This window comes from Dromaius novaehollandiae, chromosome 4, assembly GCF_036370855.1.
Source record: "Dromaius novaehollandiae isolate bDroNov1 chromosome 4, bDroNov1.hap1, whole genome shotgun sequence".
Taxonomy (NCBI): domain Eukaryota; kingdom Metazoa; phylum Chordata; class Aves; order Casuariiformes; family Dromaiidae; genus Dromaius; species Dromaius novaehollandiae.
In genome coordinates this window covers 52,848,002-52,869,727 of record NC_088101.1, presented here as the reverse complement: position 1 = coordinate 52,869,727, position 21,726 = coordinate 52,848,002, and the positions used below count along the sequence as shown (strand labels likewise).

General features: G+C 38.3%; 2 protein-coding genes across 5 annotated transcripts; one reads left to right on the top strand and one right to left on the bottom strand.

Moving 5' to 3' along the window:
- The first annotated feature begins 32 nt into the window (after window positions 1–32).
- On the top strand, window positions 33–15,834 carry UFSP2 (UFM1 specific peptidase 2). Of its 4 annotated transcripts, none has more exons than XM_026105224.2 (13): window positions 33–131; window positions 579–731; window positions 2,414–2,492; window positions 4,399–4,582; window positions 4,662–4,728; window positions 5,056–5,210; window positions 6,137–6,329; window positions 7,661–7,807; window positions 8,312–8,476; window positions 9,809–9,933; window positions 12,134–12,210; window positions 14,234–14,358; window positions 15,511–15,834. In XM_026105224.2, the coding sequence occupies exons 3-13, from the start codon at window positions 2,429–2,431 to the stop codon at window positions 15,595–15,597; spliced, it is 1,389 nt and encodes a 462-aa protein (XP_025961009.2). In that variant the 5' UTR covers window positions 33–131; window positions 579–731; window positions 2,414–2,428; the 3' UTR covers window positions 15,598–15,834. The 4 variants fall into 4 exon arrangements, with proteins under 4 accessions (XP_025961009.2, XP_025961007.2, XP_064367119.1 ...); XM_026105222.2 differs by having other exon boundaries at window positions 5,053–5,210; XM_064511049.1 differs by having other exon boundaries at window positions 39–131; window positions 647–731; window positions 5,053–5,210.
- ANKRD37 (ankyrin repeat domain 37) lies at window positions 15,757–19,017 on the bottom strand. The gene is made up of 5 exons (XM_026105225.2): window positions 18,846–19,017; window positions 18,373–18,525; window positions 17,482–17,573; window positions 16,681–16,910; window positions 15,757–16,332 (listed from the first exon to the last, which is right to left on the bottom strand). Exons 1-5 carry the CDS (start codon window positions 18,870–18,872, stop codon window positions 16,319–16,321), a joined length of 516 nt encoding a protein of 171 aa, XP_025961010.2. The 5' UTR covers window positions 18,873–19,017; the 3' UTR covers window positions 15,757–16,318.
- Window positions 19,018–21,726: the final 2,709 nt, after the last annotated feature.

Below are 21,726 nucleotides of genomic sequence, written 5' to 3'. Positions count from 1 at the left end.
ACGCAGCGCGGCGCCGGTCACGTGACCGCTAGTTTCTGCCCCGGAGGGGAGGGGTGGGAGAGGCGGTGCCCCCGCCCAGGGGTGGGAGTGCGCGTGCGCGAGGAGTGGGGAGCGCGGCGCTGACGGACGTGGTGAGCCCGCCCCTCCCCCAGGGCCCCGCGGGTGGGGGAGGTGCCGGCCTCGCGGCGGGGGGAGGGCGCCCTCTCGGGCCCGGCCGGGCCGGCAGCAGCAGGGTCGGGGGCCGTTTGCCGCCGCAGCCGCCCGGCTGTTGCCGCTGTGCCCGCTGCGCTCAGGTGCGCCAGGCCGGGGGCTGCCCCAGGGCAGCGGTGCCTCCGTCCTCTCTTGGCAGCAGCACGTGGTCGTGGTCCTTGTCACGGTGTGGGTTGCGGGAAGCCCGCGCGGCTCGTGTCACGGGTGGGAGCACCTTGCGGTTTGCAACGGATTTCTGCCTGCGTGGTTGAAAGCCGGGAAACCGCCCTGAGTGATAAGGATTTGTCTGAAGGCATCGTCTCTGACAAGCCCCTATCAAAAAAGTGCATTGTCTTCGTACGCCAAATCCTCTATTATTCTCTTTTCAGGACTCATTCATGAACTTCATTCTTACACTGCGATCATTCAAATATAAACATCTTTCAACTCAACACAGGCAAATTCCCGTGGAGGATCCCTTTCCGTTCAGAGACTCCACCAAGCTCCTGGTGACCAGGGTGGTATAGCCTGAACCCGTCAGGGTAATGCTTTGTTTTCTCACGTGTCATTAAACGTTCTTGGGCACCTGGTAGCGGATAAATACCGGTGTCTGAATCCACTGCCTAAATACTTAATGTTTTTAGAGGTGGTGTTCTGCAATAGATAGCAATAAAATGAACTTCCATGCTGATAACCTTGGGCAATGTCCAGAGAAGCTGAAACACAACAGAGATTAAGGGCCCCAATGTAAATTGAACTAAGAAATGGTTTTGGACCTGACTCCAAGCCTTTATGTGTGTTTTACATAAAACATCGCTGCATAAAATCTTAGTGTTGCCATTTATAGCAACCTGGTTTTTGGATCACTCTTCATGGATTTGATTAAAAAAATGAATTTTACGTGAACCATCCGTATCTTGAATGAATACTACATAAAAAGCTGGCTACTGCATAAAAAGTATGATGGCAGCTCCAGTGCACTCTCTGAAGAGGTTTTGGGGCTTGGAGTCTTGAGTGTACTAAAACACCTGAGAAAAGGGCTAGGACTGTGGCATGCTCCTGGGCTGAGTATTTTGCAGTAGCTACCTTAAAGTGCCTGCACACCGAATGTAGTGATTTACAGTTTCGCTTCGCACATGCTGGCACTTGTAGATCCCACACTCCAACGTCTTTCTAACATAGATAACGTATCTAAAATAGTTCTGGATTCAGCTTCACGAACCAAAATACTAGGCATTGCAGTCTTTCCTTCTGTGTTTTGTACAGCACTTGAGGTAGTGAACTTCGGCAGTCTGAAATCATGGAAACTTAAATCCTCAGCCGAAGGTTAAAAGTGTGGATGCTTATATATTCTTTAGGCATGAGTATCTTTTTTCTGTATTTCTGCTTAGAATACTTCTAATGGAAAGAAAATTGGTCTTACGTTTTGATTCTTTTATTTCATTAATAGGACTAGTATTGCATCAGGAAGTTTCCCATGCTTAGTTAGCAAACAGTGATGTGGTAATTCTTTGCAAAAAGTCTTACTGTAACTACTCTTGCAGTCTTTTCGGAGCAACTAAGACTGTGAATCATTTCTTTGGGGGACTGTTAGATTTAGTCATACCCACCCTCTTTTGGGCTGTCAGCTTTGTTCCTCTACATAATGGCACAACTGTTCTTGTAGTGGCACAATGAACTTGACTGGGAGCTGATCTGGCTGAAAAGGTCCTTTCTCCAAAAAATTATATATATTTTTTTCCATCTGGGTGAGTTCTCAGATGAAGTCCATGGTAAATCATCCCAAACAAGCAGAGCAGGGGTGTTGGAAGGGGAAAGGAATAGCTGGGAGGTATTTGTGCTGGCTTAAGCAGTGCTGTTATCTGATGTGAAATGTCAGCCTGAGTTCTAGAGGTTCCTTCCCTCCTTTTTCTTTTTTTGTCTCTACAGCTGTGATCTAGTGAAGGTGAATGCACCCTTATAGATGTGCTTAGTTGTCTTTTTACTCTATAATGCTCAGAGCAGTCCCTGGCTTACTGAAAGTAGACTCCTAAGACAGGAAACAAAACCTATATATTGAAACAATGAAAAACAATTACAGTTTACCCCAAATATTTCTAAATGTTAAAAAGTATATAATTAAGACTTTCATGTACAGATAGGAAGTGTTTCAAGAACTGTGCTTTAATTGTAACTTGAGATAAAGCATGTTGAAATAACTTTATTACTTCTTTTTTTTTCTCAGGTAATTCTAGAAGCTATGGACATACTCTTTAGAATACGAGGAGGCTTGGATCTGGCATTTCAGCTTTCAACTACTGATGGTGTGTCTGTAAGACTATCATAGCTTTCTTAATAAAAGCATGACATTTATATAGACATTAATTAACTAGGTACAATGTTTTTTTTCTTGGCATTTCACCAGATGTTAAGTGCTTCTTCCTAAACCCCCAAAGATGAAGTCCAAAGAACATTATTTTTTGCCTCCATTAATTTGCTGTCACTCTTCCCCTTCCACTGTATGTTTTTAATTTTAATTTGAAGTTAGGTTTAAATTACTATTTTAGGCCATTTTATTTACGTATTTGTACTACTTACGGAGTATAGTATTGGGGTCACTTTTCAACTTAATCTCAGCGTTGACCCTAACATTCCAGGCAAACAGAGGGCAATTTGCTGAGAATGAATTCAATTGTAACAGGATTCTATTAATAATATAGTGTTGAGATTGTGGACCAGGCTTTCTAGATAAACAGAGAAGATGAACTAGCCAGTTAGTTACTTCATTAAATTTAGGCATGGTTGGCTGCTGCGGTTGCATGTGATAACAAGACCATGTGGCATTAAGAGGCTCCTATAGTTCTTCATTCTTACAATAATGTGAAACTCACTTCAGAAAATCTGCTCAAGGCTGTCTGTGGTCATTGAGCTCCCTATCATAGGGAGGAGTGCAGGACTTCTTGTGCAAGAGGAGGGTATCTGTAGCTCAACTGTTTGGTCATTCTGTGTTTAGAAGAACATGTCTTTGCTAGAAACTCTGAATTCATTGCTAATGATTCTTGAAAAGAAACTTCAACTTTAAGTTCAGTTCCTGATGTGGAATAGAAGTGTTGAATAGATTGGCCTAAAGCGTAGTAATCTTTTGTTGCATCCTCAGGGAACGCCCGTGCTTTTGATTTTGTTTACTGAGCAGTGAATTTTAACCACGGTGAGGCAGAGTGACAGAATGATATTCAGATTATCTCAGTGCAGCATAATATTCTACAATTAGAGAATGTCTCAATATGTGAATATGGCAGACCACTTCTTTGGAGACAATCAGGTCTTCTTTTTGGAAGAGATTTAGATAAGTATGTTGGGTTTTGTCTGTTTTTTTTCTAATACCGTAGCTTTTACAGACTTGTAGCAGAAAAGCCAACTAATGGTAAGTTGATAAGTTAAGGAAATACCATTAAGTGTTTTGATAATCTTTGTATAGCTTGTTTAATTCTGGGTAATGATTGTTGGTGTCCTCAATGAGAAAAACAATGCTGGTAACATGCAAAAATTCTCTGTCATATCCAGTATTGACTGAGGTTGTAAGTAATGGGTGCAACTGTTATAAAGTCAAATGAAGCTCTGAAAGGCAAGAATCAATACTAGTAATAAAGATTCAGGCTGGCCAGTGTGTGGCTTGCTTACAGGTGTATGTTGGCCAAAATTAGGTTTGCAGCTGGAATGGAGGTCCTGCTTTTCTAAAAACTTAACATGCTTTAAGTTTACATTTTTGGATAATGATACGAAGTCAGTAAGATGTGACTAAGATTGAATCTTTCCAGGATTTACTAAAAAGAATAAATATAAACATACAGAGAAGTATCTATTCAGAGACATTTATACAGCAAAGTTTGTCTGAAATTGAAGGCTTGGTTAGTAGTTACTGATGTGAGAATCAGCTACAATGTAGGTTATTCTTCTGTAATTCTGTTAGCTCTTCATGTTTTGCAAGTTAGGAGAAATAGTAGACTTTTGTTCAGGCAAGTGTGAGTGCAAATGCTTGAAACAGACCTGTTGAGTAAAAAGCTGAAATCTTATCTTAGTTTTTACTTACATAGCCATTTTTCTGATCATAACAGAACTTACTTTTCTTTCAAAGTCAAAACATATCGCTTTTATTTTAAATGTATGTCCAGCAGCTATCATAAAAGTGAGAGAATTTTCTGAGCTAATTATGTCCTTTTTCTGTTTTAGAGGCATCAACAAAAGAGGCATTAAAATATATTTTCAGTGATCTTGCAAACAAACTGTCTTCAGATGTTCTTGTATTACGGATTTGCCACAGTTCGGTCTATGTGTGGCCTAACAATGGTATGAACACTGTTCCATCAGAACTGACTGATGATTCTGCTTCTAAGGAGATAATAAGATTTATACAGTAAGTATATTAAAATACATATATACTTGTAATACATTAATTTCATGTTATAGAAATTTCTCTTTCTATTCATACTTAGATTTGATCAAGATGATGAGACCAGACGAAAGCTTGGCAAAAAAAAGGATAAAAAGTTGCAAGATATGGTACGTGTCCCATGGCACTAATAAACTATAACAAACAATATATCATTTGAAAATTACTAGATCTGCTTTCCATAACTTTCTCTGCACAAGTAGACATTTACATGATTTAGATGAACCCCTTTAAAGTCATTGAGATTCAGCATTAATGCAAAGATCCATCTACAACAGATCAGCATGTAGAAATTTCGATCTTTAACGGTTAGCTTTTTTTTAAACCCAATTATTTCATTACCGAGTGGATTATAAAATATCCACCATATTCCTTTTGCGTTATTGGTGCATGTGTTGTTGGAGATGTACTTTTGATGTCTTTATTCTTTGCAGCAGCAGATAGTCAATATAGACCTGATGTTAGAGATGACATCTTCATTAGCTGCTTTGGCTCCAGTCATTGAAAGGGAAAACAAGGAACACCACTATATTAATATGACGTTACCAGTTGATGTTGTTGTATCTGTTTCTCCAGAAGAAACTTGGGGAAAGTACGTATGATTCTGAACTTACGACTTTTCAGTTTACTTTCATTTCTGCTTTTTCCTGAAAGTAATAAAGCTATTATATTCTTAATCTGTTTATTAAAGTAGCCTATAGTATTTTACATAGGTGGAATTTGACTGTATTTACAATAAAATTTGAAATATTTTCATACTGGTTGAAAGCTCCAATAGACAGTTTTAATAATTTACTTAATTTTTTTTTGCTGCCTAGGACAAATTCAGTTTATGAAGAGTTAATATAATGGCATGCATTTTTTTTTGTGCTGACTGGGGAACAGGATACATTCTATTTATATGTAAAGTCTTCCATCATTATTTAGGGTATTATTGAATTTTCCTTAGAATTTTCAGAACTGATAAGCTTCTATTACATGTAATATCTGATAGATTTGATAACTTGTAACCATTGCTTAATAAGGAAGTCAGAAAGTTGAGAAAATGTTCCAAAGATTCTTTAATTCCTGTAAATACACGTATGTGTGAGAAAGAGTGACAGAGTAATTATTGAAACTAGTGCCTTCGTCTGTTTTTTTTTCCTTTGTTTTGGGTTTTTTTTTCCATGGGATTTGATTCTGAAGGGTACTATATGAGGTGAATGAAATGAAAAAACAAAAATCATATAATCTTATATGCAACTTTATTTCCATAAATGCTCAAAATGTTTGTGTCAGGGTACCTGCACTTTGGAGGGTTGAATCACTAGGGCATAGTTTCTGTGTGCAGACATGCTTTGCGCAAAGCACGTTGAGGTTCTGTCCTTCTCTGTGGGAATGGACTGAAGGAGGTATGAAAGTAACAGGTTTATTGGACCAGCTGCAAATGTGAATATAAGTATTACGTAACAGAGCTATGAGAGAAAAGATTCAACATCTCTGTTCTACTTCATAAATACTCTCCCTCGTACTTTGCAGGGTGCGGAATCTGCTGGTGAAGGCAATTCACAGGCAATTGAGTGATATGGAAAGATGTATCATGAAATACAGGAAGGGAACATCAATTGTGGTACCAGAACAATTTCATTTCATGTTACCAGGAAAAAATCACCTTGTAACAATCTCCTATCCTACAGGTATTTCAGATGATCAACTGGAAAGTTACAGAAAGGTAAAGCTTTTCATGTAGCTGATGTAGAATAAATACTAACAGATGCAGATTTTCTTTATTGTTGTTATTATGACTGAAACAGTATACTAAATATGTAAGCTTGATTTATTGAAAGATATTTTATAAAATGTATCAGATCTTTTTCTTTATAAGGGGACAACAGAGACTTTAAAACTACATAGGATTTCTTTTAGATAGATTTTTATCTACAGTAGTCCTTTCTGGTCTTTTCTGGTACTGAATTCACTGAATTCTCCACTTCCACTGTAGTGTATAAGGTTATTTGTAATGCTTTATTGTTTAAAATCTTTAACTGGTTGCCTGAGAGGGTTAGGACTTTTTTCCCGTGGCCCACAGCTGACCAACTTTAGCCAGTTTTTTGTTTCCGTTTTTGCCTTCTAGGCCATCAGTGATTGGCACAGCTAGAAGAGGCTGTGATGTGCCACAAAGAATCCTTTTGGATGCCTGACAGGTGTATCTGGCAGATATTGTTAGGGTCACATAGTTTAACATACCAAGAGTGGGCAAAGTATCTTCCGGCCTGTTAGATGGAGAGAGGCCTTGGGGATTTTTCATTTTCTTCTGCAGAGTGAAGCTTGTACTGGTATCTAGGATCATTTGGGTATATCAAACCTTGTCCGTTCCTTGCCTTGGGCCCCAGGCAATGGTGGCACATAAGTCTTTCCTGCTCTCTGTCTTCAGTTCATGCAGTGTTATCTACTGATTACTTAAGTGTTATCTGTAACTAACGTAACTGGGTTCCGTGTTGGGTCATCTGTGTGAAATATATTTCCTGGGATATAGAGGTTATCCTAGATGATCTTATTATTCCTTTTGCCCTTACACTCAGAAGTAAGACAATATATCTCTTGAAATGTTGTTGCTGTGTTGTAAATAGTGCTTAAGAGATTTAAAAACCAACTGAATCTGCTCTGTCTCTTTAATTTGTCTCAGTATATGCTTATTCGTATGTCTTTAAGATTATTCAAGATTTAAATTCAGTGTATATACTACTACATAGATAAATATGTAATCCTTTCCATTATGGTATGTTTTATCATATTTTCAATCCAGAGAAATTGGCATAATGTAACAGGACTACAGAGTGAGCTCTTTTAGATAGGAGGTAAGCCTTTGTGAGCTTTATCAGAGAGGTGAGGTCTACCAGTAAACATATGTGCTGAATATTAATATATTAAAATCTACTTAATTACAGTTGCTAAGCTATATTTAAAAAATCTGTTATGACATTATTATTAGTTCAGAAGCATTGCTTCCTTTAATCCAAAATGTGAACTGTGTTCTTTATTTTTATTCTAACTTGCATGTAGGAATTACACGGATTGTTCAATCTACCATGTGATAGACCGTTTTTCAAGAGAGCAAATGCTTATCATTTTCCAGATGAACCATATAAAGATGGATATCTCAGAAATCCACATGTACATCTTAATCCACCTGGTACAGATGCTGGTATGGTAAGTTTCAGTTGAAACACTTATAAGAAAGCACTTTTTTATTTTACTTGATATTTGTTGCTAAAAGAAGTAATTTAGATAATGAATATTGTACAGATAAGAAAGAAAGAGTGCAGTACGTGACTTGGTCTTTTAAGCAAAATGTCACCTCTATATAAAATGGCATTGCTTTGGCTCTATTCCTCACAAAGGATTTGGTTTTTTTGGGGGGGGGGCGGGGGTTTGCAAAAGAATGTACACTGTTTTAAAGGTTACCTCACATATTTAGAATATGTATTTTAAAAGTTTCTCAGAACCAGGACAATAAACTAAAACGGTGAATGTGGAGATACTTAGGAGATAGGAAAGGGAGAGTGATCATATGTGATTTACAAACCTTCCATTTTTCCAAAGATTCATAATCCTCAATTGAAGGCTGTCACTGTGCAAGTGACATAGATAAATGGCTTCTCTGAAAATGGATGCGAGTGTGATTAGATTCAGTTATATTATCTTTTTGTGCAGGTTTATTTAGTACATGGCATATATAGTTACCATCACTATATGCAGGATCGGATTGATGACAGTGGTTGGGGCTGTGCCTATCGGTCTTTGCAGACTATCTGTTCTTGGTTCAAGCACCAAGGTTACATGGATGCATCTATACCAACACACAAGGAAATTCAACAGGTACAAATGTTTATGCAAATTAATTATACTTTATGTATATTTAATTGCTTAGAAAAGTTTGTATAGATACTATCTTTTAAATATAGAAGTAATATATTTTTATACTTCAAACTTGTGTTGGTGTTTTTAATTCATCTCTTGAAGTGAACTGTAGTATTTCTGAATTGTTATTTTTGACAAGTTTTATTGTAGGAGATGTGTTTCCAACCGTTTATCTATACAAATGAGATTCATTAAAGTAGTCTGCTAAATATTTGCTTGGATTAACATGCATTAGAAACTCGGATTGTAACACATTTTCACTGTTTTTGCCACAAGAAAGAGAACAAAGAATGCAATCCATCAGACTAAAAGCAGTTTTAATACTGATTTGTCTTCAGTTACAGCTGGATTAGTCCCCAGATGCTATGCATTAATTTACTGCAGTTGTTTGCAACTTTGCCGATGAGAGTAGTGGGCTTTTTTGTTTTTTGAATGCTCTTTCAATTCACATTTTGTTTTGTGAATTTGAATGCATATCTGAGTACGTTTGCTTACGTTAGCGCTACTGAGGAGAAACTGTAGACTTGGGTAGCTAGTATTGTATGCGTAGAAAAAACACTGCGTTTATCTTCGTTCTTGTAAATACAGTGCTTTGTATTATATTTATTTAATGTTTTAGCAAAGTTTGGTTAATCTATAAGAGGACTTGCATCATGCCTAACAGGGATGTAAACACTTAAGTAAAAATTGCAATTTCCCAAACATTTTTTAGTCCCCACCTAAACCATCTTACAGTATTTTAGACATCTAGAAGAATACATTAGCCTTCAGGACTCTTTGTGGGCTGTGTACACTGAGCAGAGAAGGCCCTGCTCTGCAATGCTGTATGTAATGTGTAAGCTTCAGAGAGCAGAAGAATTTAAAATAAACCCCTACCTTCCGTGTATTTTGGTAGCCAGTTTTGGTGGCATCTTCTTCAGGGTACTTTTTTTAGGGATCTGAAATACCTTGAATAGTAATCCACGTACTTAAGTCTCTGCAGTGGCTCTTGCAATGTAAATGATGCACTTTAAATAATAGGCACTTCAGTGCTCATTGTCCCAGTTTTCGGTCCATCGGTGGATCTGGGCTTACACTGAATGCTTACTGGCACTGTGCTGTGTTCCTTGTTCAAGGGACGTTTCCAAAACAGAAACTGCATTCAGGCACTGTGCTTCTGTTTGTCTGCTTTTGACCAGTCGTGTTCAGAACATGGTCTGTATATTTAAGCCAACTTTGTATGTTCACGAAAAATGACGGGATTGCCTACTGTATGTTTTTTTTTTCCTCCTTCATGTTGATGTTACAAAGGCATTGGTTGATGCTGGAGACAAACCAGCAGCATTTGTTGGGTCACAGCAATGGATTGGCTCTATTGAGGTACAGCTTGTTTTGAACCAACTGTTTGGAATAACATCAAAAATATTGTTTGTCAGGTAAGAATCAATATCGATTTAATAGTTCGGTAATTGTTAAAGAGACTGAATGTCTTAGGATACTAGTTACCATTACGGTACGTGGGATAATAGGAATGATAAAAGGGATCATGAATCTTGCACGTGACATTTTAAGGGTCCCTTGTTCATAAACCCCCATTCTTGCTTTGAGGTGTGATGAGGAAAGTGGGAGCTGTTTACAATTGAGGATACTGCTGAATTTCTCCTGGGCTTCAGGCTCAAGTTTGCAGTTCCTATGAAGCGCTTAATGATATGCAAAATGTGGAATTCAGCCTATTTCCCTTGCATCGCAAACAATTTTTGTAACAGGCACACACACTCCAGCAGCCATAATGAATTGAATGCACATTAGCAGTCAGCTATTACTTCATCCCCAGAGCTAGCCCTTGAGTTCAGGGTTGAGGCAAATTGTTGAGCAGCTGGGAAATAGTAGTCTCTGTTCTGGTTTTGCGTGGCAGATAAAACAAGGGATTTGTTCTCGTTTTGGCAATCTGACACTTTCATACACAGTAAAGAACCCTACAATTATTTTTTGGAGGAGAAGAATAATGTTCAGTATTTATCTCAAATGAAATTACTGGACTGCTGCTAATTCGTCATCTAGATAGTTATAAGCAGACTAACAAATCCCTGAGTGTTGTGTTGATAAATACAATAATGGAATCAAGAAGAATATTAATAATTCAGCCTGTAAGAAAATTCTAGTCAAACAAGATACTACTCATGAGCTGTAGTTATTTAGACTATATTCTGCCATGGATATTCTAAAAGGGCATGTAACCATGGTGATAGTGATTCTCAGTGGTAGGAAAATAATTTGTTTCTTCAATATTTTGTAAAGTTTTATATAGCCAATTTTAATCTTTTTGTTCCAGAGCTTATATTTGCAGATGATCCACCTATTATTTATAGCAGTTGTGACAGGCCTGCTAGTGTGAAGGCTTTTATTCCTGTGAATAAGAATGTAGTTTCCTTCGTGAACTGGGTGGAATTGCTCAAAGTGCTGCCATGAGGGAGCACCAGCATTTGTCAAGATTATAAAACACCGACTTCACTACCATGCTGAGAGGAGAGATGTTATGCAGCCTGATAGATCTTTCTGAGCTGTTTGCTGAGCTGTCTGTGGACAGGATTTTGTCTCAGGCACAATTCCAGCTAGCACCTCATTAACTCAGTATGGAAATAGTACTTCGCAGCTGCACCAGCAATAGCAGTGCTGAATCCAGTATTGTAAATGCACCCTTTCCCAGAGTTCCAGTATTGTCCTCCATCTGCATTTAATCCACCTGTCCAGGGATTTGATATAGCTGAAGCAGGCAGCCAGGCTTTCTTAGGGTTTCCAAAAGATTAACCATTATATGAAGAAATATAGAAGCAAGTTAATAAAAATATCTGTATTTATTTCCTTGGCTAGTTTCTCTCTCCTCATTTGAGAGTACTGTCAGTCTTCTAAGGAGACTGTGAGTCTCCCCCAGATATGTGTCCTCATTTCCAAATCCTGGCGTATGTGCATGCATTGTGTGTGTATGCCTTTCCCTTCCATGTAGCTGTATTCTCTTGACCGTGGCTGGTACCCACAGTTGAACAGGAAAGCTGGGAAATTAAACCAAGCTCAGTTGAGTGTTGCTGTGACCAGATTACTAACAATGAATGAGAAGGCTGTTCTAAAGCCAACTTAAATGCAAGTATTGCACTGTAATTGCTTGTGCAATTGAAGTGGAAGCACATCTTAAGATGCATCATTATTAACACCTTTATCAGTACCTTATTTTTGTTATGTTTCTGATGAAGTTCTGTTACTTCAGACTTCCACTTGCTGACAGATGTGGCTAGTCTGCTTTTCAGCCACTTGAAGGGAGCTACCGGGGCTTACCAGCTGTCCCTGCTCTGGGAGACAAGCAGCAGACACTTGACAGAATCTGGGTGACTCCAGGTGCTTTGGTGGCCACTAAGGTCACAGCACCTTCATTGGCCCAACCAGGATCTGTAAGTTGCATAGAGAACTTTTTTCCAAATTGTCCCAGGAGGTATTTTTTTTGTTTGTTTGTTTTAACCTGCTGAAAAAAAATAATCTAAGCCACTATCTAAGCAGTTACCTTTGTAGTTAATTAGTATAGTGGATAACTAGGAAATTAAGCGTCATGAAGATGAAAAATCTAATGTTATATTTCTCACCTAGCCAAGGTTCTGAACTAGCTTTGCAGGGAAGAGAACTTGCTAATCATTTCAATACTGAAGGAACTCCAGTTATGATTGGTAAGTGTTTGATTACTGAAGAATGGCAATGCATGTTCCTGAGTTTGATAGATTTAATTTTAATCAGAATTGATTCAGTTTACTGTACAAGAGTTAATCAGAAGTCTGGCTGAATTAAAAATCATGCTCTTCCTGAGGGAGCTTGCAAAACCATACAATTTAATCTGGATGGTATCTTTTCATTTAGTATTTTACCCAAGCTCAGTATTAAACCTGGTAACAAAAGTCAATCTGAATGGTATTCTTAAAAATTACCTTTAGAATCAGAACTCCAGATGAGTGGAGGTTCATATAATTCCCAAAAAACTTTCCACCACAGAATAGTAGTGTCCCCCTGGCTTTGAAGAGATGGGTACCCATTTCTCATCCAAATTCTTTTTAAGACCTGAACACATATTTTAATAATCTAAAATGTTGATAACATAGGAAATAACAGTTTTAAGAATACATTAATTATAATGGGAGCATTCCCAGGAGAGGCATTATTTAGAAAATGAAGAAGAGTATTTTAATATAATTTTCAGCTATAATATTTTAATTTTAGTGTAGTCTTGATAATAAGCAAGTATGGAATTGACAGTGCCATTCAGGTCAGGCCATTTCCAGAAATGGAAGAAACTGCCATGACCTAAGTCGTTCTATTCAGCTGCACGGAAGAGAGGGTGGTTTAGGAGTCTTGTTTTGTTTTTTTAATGGGTGCGAACGGATGATATGGTGCCTGTGCTATCAGAAGCCTTTTTCCATTCTTCTGCTTTAGCAATTTGTTTTGTTTCTACTTTATCATATAGCTTTCTTATTTAACTATTTCTAAGTAAGCCGTTCCCTTTGGTATTTGGCTGTCCTTCCCTGCCATACCAGGAATTGTCCGTGAGATACATTATGCTAATTATCAGGAAGAGTAAATGAACAAGGAAAATTCTTATTTCCTGTGCCTAGTCAGGTTTTTTTTTCAGTCAGGGTTTTTACTCGTTCAACAGCTTCAAGTTTCCATGTGAACACTGTAACAAAAGTCTTAATCTCAGGCTCCCAGATATGTTTAGTTCATGTGATCTCTCACTCACCTTAATTCATTTACCTTGAGAAGTATGTTGTCCCACAGTCTGGATTTCTTTTTTTTTTTTTTTTTGGGGGGGGGGGATATTCTTCAGTAAGCCCCTCTAGTTTTTGCAGAATACAGTAAATCCCATCTGGCAATCTGTAGAGTGTTGCTCTCTCAAATTACAGAGATGCCATAATTTCAAATTCAGTATGAAATATTCTTGGCTTTATTAGCAGCCTCTCTCTCTGAACTCCAAGAATTTAGTTCCTGTATTAAAAATCTTTTAATCTATAAGTTTCCCTTCTCTGCAGTGCTCTCCTGTGATTTTTTTGCTTGTGTTCTTTCTTACGGTATTTTTGTAATTCCTATCTATTGCACACGGTCTTCACTGCAATATCCAGAAGTAACTCCTGATGCTATCAGTTGTTGAAAAAAAACATGGAGGAGTGGAGCCGTAGCCTGCTCATCAAAATGTCTCCTTTCCCTGCAGGGAAAGGAGTCAGAGATTGCTGCTTTGCTCCTAATATTCATTGATGGAATTTAGTGGAAAACAGAAGATTCTCTTATCCAGGAATTCTGATTTCTGTTCTAACTTTAGTTCTTTTACATCCAGGAAGTTTACCAGACTCATTCCTTTTCTACATTTAAGTTTCTATAAAGAAAAAGTGAGCTAAACAGATGTTTGAAATATCCTTGACTTCATCTGGTGGAAGTGCTGAGGATTTAACTTGCCATGCTGATATGGAAGAAATTTGGAAAGTAAATTCTCTAGTTGTAGTAAGTAAAGTAAAAATAAGTAAAATTCTCTAGTTTTAGTAAGATATGCTGTTTAACAGTATGAAGAATCTTACATAGTACAGACTCAGAATCATTTTGATTACCAAGCTAGGGCAATCTGTTAATAGGAAGTATTGACATACTTTTACTTGCATATTTAGCCAATCTCAGTAAAAATTCTAAGCAGTTTGTTTTCCTCCTATTTAGGTGGAGGTGTTTTGGCTCATACAATATTAGGAGTGGCTTGGAATGAGATTACAGGGCACATAAAATATTTGGTTCTAGACCCACATTACACTGGAGGAGAAGATCTGCATGTTATTTTGGAAAAGGTGAGACTTCATGCATATGCATAGCTCTATAAAAATACGTATATATACACACATACATTTTGACATTAAATAAATACATATAGCCAAATAGGAATGGGATCAGTTTATGTAGAAGTTGGCCTTTCTTTAGCCTCTCTATTCCTTGTGGAGGAGGAACAAGGAAAAATCTGACTCCAGTTAGCACGCACATATGTTGCCTATTATTAGTTTTTGAAACTTAGTGGTTTGGGAGAAGACATATATTGGGTCGGCAGCTATAAGAATTTGTTACAGTACAAAGAAATACTTTTTACTTTCTCCTTGTACTCAGTAATATGTACAATAAATATGTTTGATATTCTGAATGGAACAAAAAAATCTATTCAGCTTGTAAACTGCTGTTACTGTTTAGATTAAAAAAAAAAAAGCATTCCAGTACTAGGCATTGTCAAATCAGTCTTTGAACTAAGTCTAAAGGGCAGGTATTGAGGTGTTTTGAAAATCTGGGAGAATTCAGAAAAACTAATGAGTTGTTTAACATTATTTTCGTATCTAAAGCTACTAAAAGTGAACCAGCAGATTACCTAACAGTAATCTAGTTTCAGAAACTTAAAACCATGAAAGGGGCTAAAGGAACACTCTCATCTGCATTTCCTAGTGGTCAGGATTGACCATCTCCTTATTTAATAGGCAGGCTGTCTTAAGATCTTATTCTAAGGTGCTTGATTCCTGTAAAGTATTGTATGGGAGTCTACCTTCCATATGTCAGTGTATCTTGTGTGTGCATGTTGGTTTTTAAATGTAGGCCTCTATTGTTATTATGGAATAATTTTCAATAAAAAGCATTAAATCTGAAAGCCATTGCTCATATTGATCAATAAACATGGAAGAAAAATCAGTGATTTAAAAAATGTATGATAAAAGTAACCTCATGAATAACTTAGCAGAACTTTTGAGGCGTTGAGATTCTGTAAAGTGTTTTCTGTTAATGTATTTCCAAGCATGTACAGAACTTTCTGAAAATTAAGTGTGTCACAGTATTCTATAGATATCTGAAAATACCTATTCATATGGCTCAGATTAAAAATAGTAAGAGAAAATAGAACCAATAGTAATAGATATGAAAAATAGAATTCATAGTAGATTAATGGTATCTCGCTTTTTCTTGTACAGGGTTGGTGTGGATGGAAGGGCCCAGAGTTCTGGAACAAGGATGCTTATTATAACCTGTGCCTACCACAACGACCAGAAACTATTTAAATTCTAATCTTATGCTGGAACATGCTGAACCAGAATACTAGCTGATCTAGATATAACTGTCTCATTATTTATGTTGTATACAGAATATCTGGAAAAAGCTTCAAGTCAGTCAATACCCAGCTGAAATAGAAATGTTACTTAAGTAACTTTTAAATTAAGAACTTAAAAAAAAAATACCTTTAAAAATAATGGAACTGCTGTGAACTGTATTTCTGTACAAATACATTTATTAAGTAACTAATAGTCTTTTCTTTCGGCTAAGATAAAAATGCTATATAAACATGAAGTTATTATGCTAAAAAGCTTTAAAAGCCCGAGCCTTTTATTTTACGAAATTTTCTTGCCCGAAAGATGAACTGTATTCTATCGTTCAGATTCCATACAGCCAGCTGTATTGTGCAGTATGTGTGCAATACATGTTCAAAGGCACTGTTTACTGTGGGAGAAAAATCATTGTATGTACTGAATTTTATCAACGTTGTTTTCATATTTACACAGAAAAAAAATGTAAGAGACGAAGTTGTAATAGGCTCACTTATGTATAGCTGTGTGAATACAACTACTCTAGGTCTTCTTTAAGAAGTAAAAATAAAGCTTTCCTCCTCAGAAGGAGACAATGTAACAGGATAGATTAGGCTGCTCAGTTCATAGTCCAGTCATGTTTCTTCAAACTTCAAGTTCTTAATTTCCTTTTGGGATTACAAGCTGTTTCTTTTGTCAGCTAGGCGATAACATCTGTCATATAAGCAAACAAGAATAAGTCTGTAGGTAGTGTCACCAAAACATTAGGATACAACTGTGGTCAGCTGCTTTCTTTGTGTCCTACTCCATCAGTACATCACTCTGAGAGTACTTAGGATTTCTTTTTTTCATGTGAGAAAAGCCTTTTCAGTGGCATTCCCCATACAATACGCTATTTTAACTGGACAACAACTTTAAACATGTATGCAAGTGGGGACTTGCTGGCATATACCTAAATCCGACCACTATGTAACTACTGCCAAATTTATGTTCTTAAACACTAAAAACAAACTATTGGATTAAAAATACTCTGAAGTGTAGTAAACCAGTGGTGTTACACACCATCTGATCTTCTCCTCTTCCTGCTTGCAGATCCACTGATTTCATGTTCTTGCTTCTGTGCAGCTGGGTTCTCTCTCTGCAAGCCACATTTGTCACTCTGTGTGTAGCCAGACTGTCCTCTCAGTTTCATAGTTTGAGTGTGCTGAATTGTTGCGAGGAACTTGGCACATTCCAGAAAGCCATAAGCCAGTGCAAGGTCTGCTGCTGTTTGTCCACTGTTGTTGCACAAACTGAAACACAGAATTACCAGGAAGTGTTAAATTAAATTGGAATACATGTTATCAACAAGCACTGATCAAGGTTCTTTAATAAGGTGACAAGTCTGGACAGAAGTACAAAAATAAGTACAAAGAATCAGCAACGAGAAAAGCTGTCAAGGGTAGCAAGAGGATCTAGTGATACTGAGGATTGGTGCTAACAGCAATAAGGAATAATTATTTTTAAATAAACTTGTCACCAGGTTATGACTGGCTTAGTGTATCAGGCACAAGCAAGATGAGCACAGGATTAGTCAGAATGGAAAATTAACAAGGAGAATCTATGATCAGTACGATTCTCTTAGCAGCTACTGTAAAGAGGTCTTTAATGTGGAAATAAACAACAGCATATGGTCTGCATAACTGGCTTTCATGTGTATGGCAGTTCTGATACTGCTTTTATGACTGGTGCTCTCAACTGTAGTCATGTTATATTTAACGTCTTAGCATGCGCACTTTGAACAAGAAAGAACAAACCCTGTGAAACAAAGATATGAATCCCTTGACAACTGATACTGAAATGATTAAAAATAGCTTTACTTACTCAATTTTGGCATCACCTGCTACAAGGAGAGCAAGACATTCCAAACTTCCAACTTTTGCTGCTTTATGAATTGGGGCTTCTCCAAGGCAATCCTAAAAATATAAAACACAAAATTTAATCTATATGTAGCAATTATTTGAAGGAAGGAGAATAGGATGAAGCTATCTTGTTCTCCAAGATGACTGTTTAGAGAGTATTACTCTGGAAACCAGTTTGTTAGGAGCTGAAGAGACATATAAAGGGATGTAACTAGTAAACTGTACTCAGTAATTGCCGTTAAATGTTTAGCATATTCTGTTAATCTAGCAGATCGAAGTAGAAATACTATCCCAAGCGATACTCATTGTTTAACCTTTACTTTCTAAAAGATTATTTACACAGAATACACTCTGCACACTGATTAACAGCATCTTTCATCCTTGTTCAGGGATTGCTGTGAATGACAACTTGCTGCCACAAAAATTCGAGAGATACAAGCAAATCAAAACTTGCAGCTAGAGGGGAATAATTGTCATGTTTACTGGAAGCAGGGGCAAAACTGAAGAGGAAAAGGAACACTAACTGTGTAAAAGCATTATAAAGTTCTGGTTTTGACATCTGCCAGAAACAATCATAATGCAGTATTATAACAAGTGTGAAAATTATGTTACACTTACCAATACAAAATAGCTAAGGCAGTACAGAGGATTATTGGTTAAGGAAGGGGATACATATTTTAAAGAAGGATTTCTGGTTGATGTTAGAAGAAAGTTACTCTAAAAAAGCAATCCCAGATACCTCATGCAATACAACTGCCTATAAAAATCGTAAATTAAAAATTCATGTAAATAACATACATCGGACTGACATGTCAGATTACAAGCAGGAGAAACAAGTCTTCTGTACTTTTACCTGTTGGTTCATATTCGCTCCTGTCTGTAGTTGCCAAAGTAGGAAAAAAGCTTCACCGCCACAAGCAGCCAAGTGAGCTGGAGACTGACCAAAGGCATCTGCAGGTGCGTTCACACCAGTTCCTGCCTCAAACAGATTGCTGAAACTGCCAGACTAAAACAAGATTTAAAAAAAAACAAAAAACAAAAAAAACACAACATTCCTGCAAGTCTAAAACTTGAACACTGCATGACAATACAAAACATCCCCCTCACAAATCATCAAACCTTTACGTTCCTTGAGAACGTCATTGTGAAAAAAGCAATCCAAGCACAACTATATAATTTTTAAATCTCTTAACCAGAAATACTGATTGCCATCTGCAATGCCCCAGTTTGACTAGCAGCAGCTCCAGATAAAGCCTGGCTTGTACGGTTCCATAGCTGAGCTTTCAGTAAGACACAAACAACTGGCCAAACTTCCCCAGATCTCACCTCTGAATTGCAATCCAGCATCAACATTGTCTCTCCCTTTTGCTGAGCACGACTTGCTCTGCAGCAGCGGGGTAGCCAACGCAGCGAGGCCCAGCAAGAAGCCCTGCGCGCCCCACGGCTCTCTGCGCAGCACTTTGCACTAAATCGGCTTCTGCAAGCTGTAAAAGGGGAACCTCTGGCTAAACTCACCGCCCACTGCTGGGAGCCGGCTGCCGCACGTACACAAACAGGAGCACATGCGAGGCGAGCCGCCCGGCTGGCGCTGATTGGCCTCCCCGGGCGCGCTCGCCGGCCGCGGCGCGGCCTGCCCGGCTCTGCCTCGCCGCGCGCGGCAGGGGAGGAGGGCGCAGGGCAGGTGGGGCGGCCATGGCGCACGGGGCCGCTCGACACGTCCCTCACACACTCGCACACGCACACCCACAGCGGCTCGCGCTCTGCGGCAGCCGCAGGAGAGGAAGGAAGAAAAACAATCCCTCCAGAGTTGTTGCTGGCATCTTTCGCTATGGAGTGCTCGACATACGCTGCTGCACGCACGTACCCGCAAGCGTGGAGCAAAGGCGAGGCCGCAGACGGAGTCTTTAGAAACGCTTCCTGTCATAGTCATCAAGAAACACATGGTTTCAATCGAAACCCAAGCCCTTCTAGCTAACTGTGCTTTATATTAATCCTATTATTTACTTAATTTGTTGTTGCCAAGCACAGCTTTCCCATGTGGCTCTGCCAATGTACTTTAACACTGGTTTGGAAAGACCCATGTCAAAGCAGACTTGGATCAATGAAAAAAACGGGATTCACCTTGAACGCCCCCCCCCCCCAAAAGCTGAAGTCCCTGCTGTCTTCAAGCACAAATTCTGCCACTGAGACCAAGGAGCCTGAAGAGGCATGGAGAATTGGACCATTAGTGAAAGGCAAGGCTTTCCTGCAGGATAGAGCTTATTGCAAGTTTATCACCAGTCTGAGCGAGACTGGAAGCAGTGATCACGGAGGTCAGTATAGTCCCCTATTACATCTCTGTTCAAAATACACTTACAAAAATACAATTTTCATTTTTCACTTCTTCGAACACCTTGGAGAGGATCGGACACTTCATATCGGCTGCGGTCACGTACAAAAGTTTTGCCTACAGATCTAGCTGGGCTGAAGGCCAGAAACGGCCACAGCCATACCCAAAAAGAGTTGCCATCAAAAAGAGCTGCCGGAAAATTATTTCAGACATGGTGACATTGACCTTTCGTGGTGAAAACTGCTTTCTCTCAGCAGAGTTCTAATGTTCAGGGTCGATTCCTGTTGGGGAAGGCAAGAGTGGAAGGGGTTAATGCCCACACGTAGAGAAACCACATTCCCCACCTCTGGCTGCTTTGAGTTTTTCCAAAACAGCTAAGTAGCTTCATTTTGCATGGGCACTATCTTTGTTCAGATCATGTTTAAAAGTGTAACTGCCTGTCCTTTCCATGCCATAAAATCCAATTTGGCAGGGGATTCAATTATAACTGATCACGCTTCACAGTTAAAAGCCTGGAGAGAAATGAGAGCATTTTAACTCAGTCTCCAAAGTATACCTTAGCAATATAGTATTTTCCTCTGTGACACAAGCCTACTTGTTTGTTATGGAAGCTACTCATAACCACTACCATCATTAAAAAAAAAACAGAAATTGAAAGTCATTTGTTTTTTTTAAAAAGAAAATTTTTAACATATTTTAAACATATTAAACATATTTAAACATATTAAACATTTTAAACATATTTAGGAGAAAGAAGCTTAATAGCGTTCCTTTAGGGTAGATAGTTCTTAAATAAATGCACAAACATGATAATTACCTGTTGCTTCTTTTTCAGGAAAGTAAATATAAATTGTTTAAGTGGGGGAATGTCAGTATATACAGTATCATTTTCTAAAGGTGCAGAATTCCAGGTAAACAGGCAATATATCAGTTCAGTGGAAGTGTTTCAGTAAGTGTCAGGTTTCATATTTCTTTTCCTACCAAAAGAAATAAACCTCTTTAATTACCAAATTGTTTCTTTTTCCGGAACAGCTAGCAAAAAAAAAAAATAGTTAACAAATATAATCCCTACACTTCTAATTACGCACTGTTGGGGCTGAAATACCTTTGCACAGATGCCAGAAATTCAAAGTTATTAAGTACCTAAGAAGACTCTTCTGAAAACATATATACCCAGAAGTACCTTAAGACTAAATGGTCTTGGATGGCCCTAGTTGGGTTTTTAAGACCTTCCCTCCCCTTCATTACCTCAGCAGTTCATAGGTTTCAAGCTGAACCTCACCCAAGCAACCCCATCCTTCCAGCCTGGCCATCGACACAAACTCGCATCCTCTCATTCTTGTTATTAACTCGACCTTGAACTTCCTGCCACATTTTGCTCATCCCAGAAGCTCTCACTAACCTCATCTGCCTCCGATACCCATACTGGTTATAAACCCAGATGCAACAATTGCAAACTATTCTGTACGACCTAGGCCAACGGCCACTCAGGGACACGACTTCCAGATTACAGTTGTGCTGGAACCCGACTTGTTAAAAATTCCTGTTCACTTAGTATCTCAAACCACATATTTTGCATTGGTGTCAATTAAACTGAAAAACTGGTTCTAATAAATGTACGTAAGCAACAGCCTAAAACAAGTTGTGCTGTTGAATTTCTCACACATAGATCCTGTCAGCATCAAAAGCAGCCACGCAGCCTAGTATTAACTGCCTCTACTGAAGGTATCATTGCTTTCACAGAATGGTCTTCACTTGTTCAATTAAACAATGTATAGATAGTCTTAAAAAGTTTATTTTCCTGTAGCTTTCTTAGGCTGCATCATTTTAAAGACATGAACCACGATGAGTTTTAGGAGTTTTTTGGCACCTGAAGTC

Bases quoted from the DNA above. Each gene is read 5' to 3' on its own strand.
- ANKRD37 (XM_026105225.2), bottom strand. From the start codon at position 18,872: ATGTTGATGCTGGATTGCAATTCAGAG. The intron at 18,526-18,845 runs GTGAGATCTGGG...ATCTTGTTTTAG, and splicing joins TGCTGGATTGCAATTCAGAG to TCTGGCAGTTTCAGCAATCT. The intron at 17,574-18,372 runs GTAAAAGTACAG...TTATATTTTTAG, and splicing joins GAGCGAATATGAACCAACAG to GATTGCCTTGGAGAAGCCCC.
- UFSP2 (XM_026105222.2), top strand. From the start codon at position 2,429: ATGGACATACTCTTTAGAATACGAGGAGGCTTGGATCTGGCATTTCAG. The intron at 2,493-4,398 runs GTGTGTCTGTAA...TTTCTGTTTTAG, and splicing joins TCAGCTTTCAACTACTGATG to AGGCATCAACAAAAGAGGCA. The intron at 4,729-5,052 runs GTACGTGTCCCA...TATTCTTTGCAG, and splicing joins ATAAAAAGTTGCAAGATATG to CAGCAGATAGTCAATATAGA.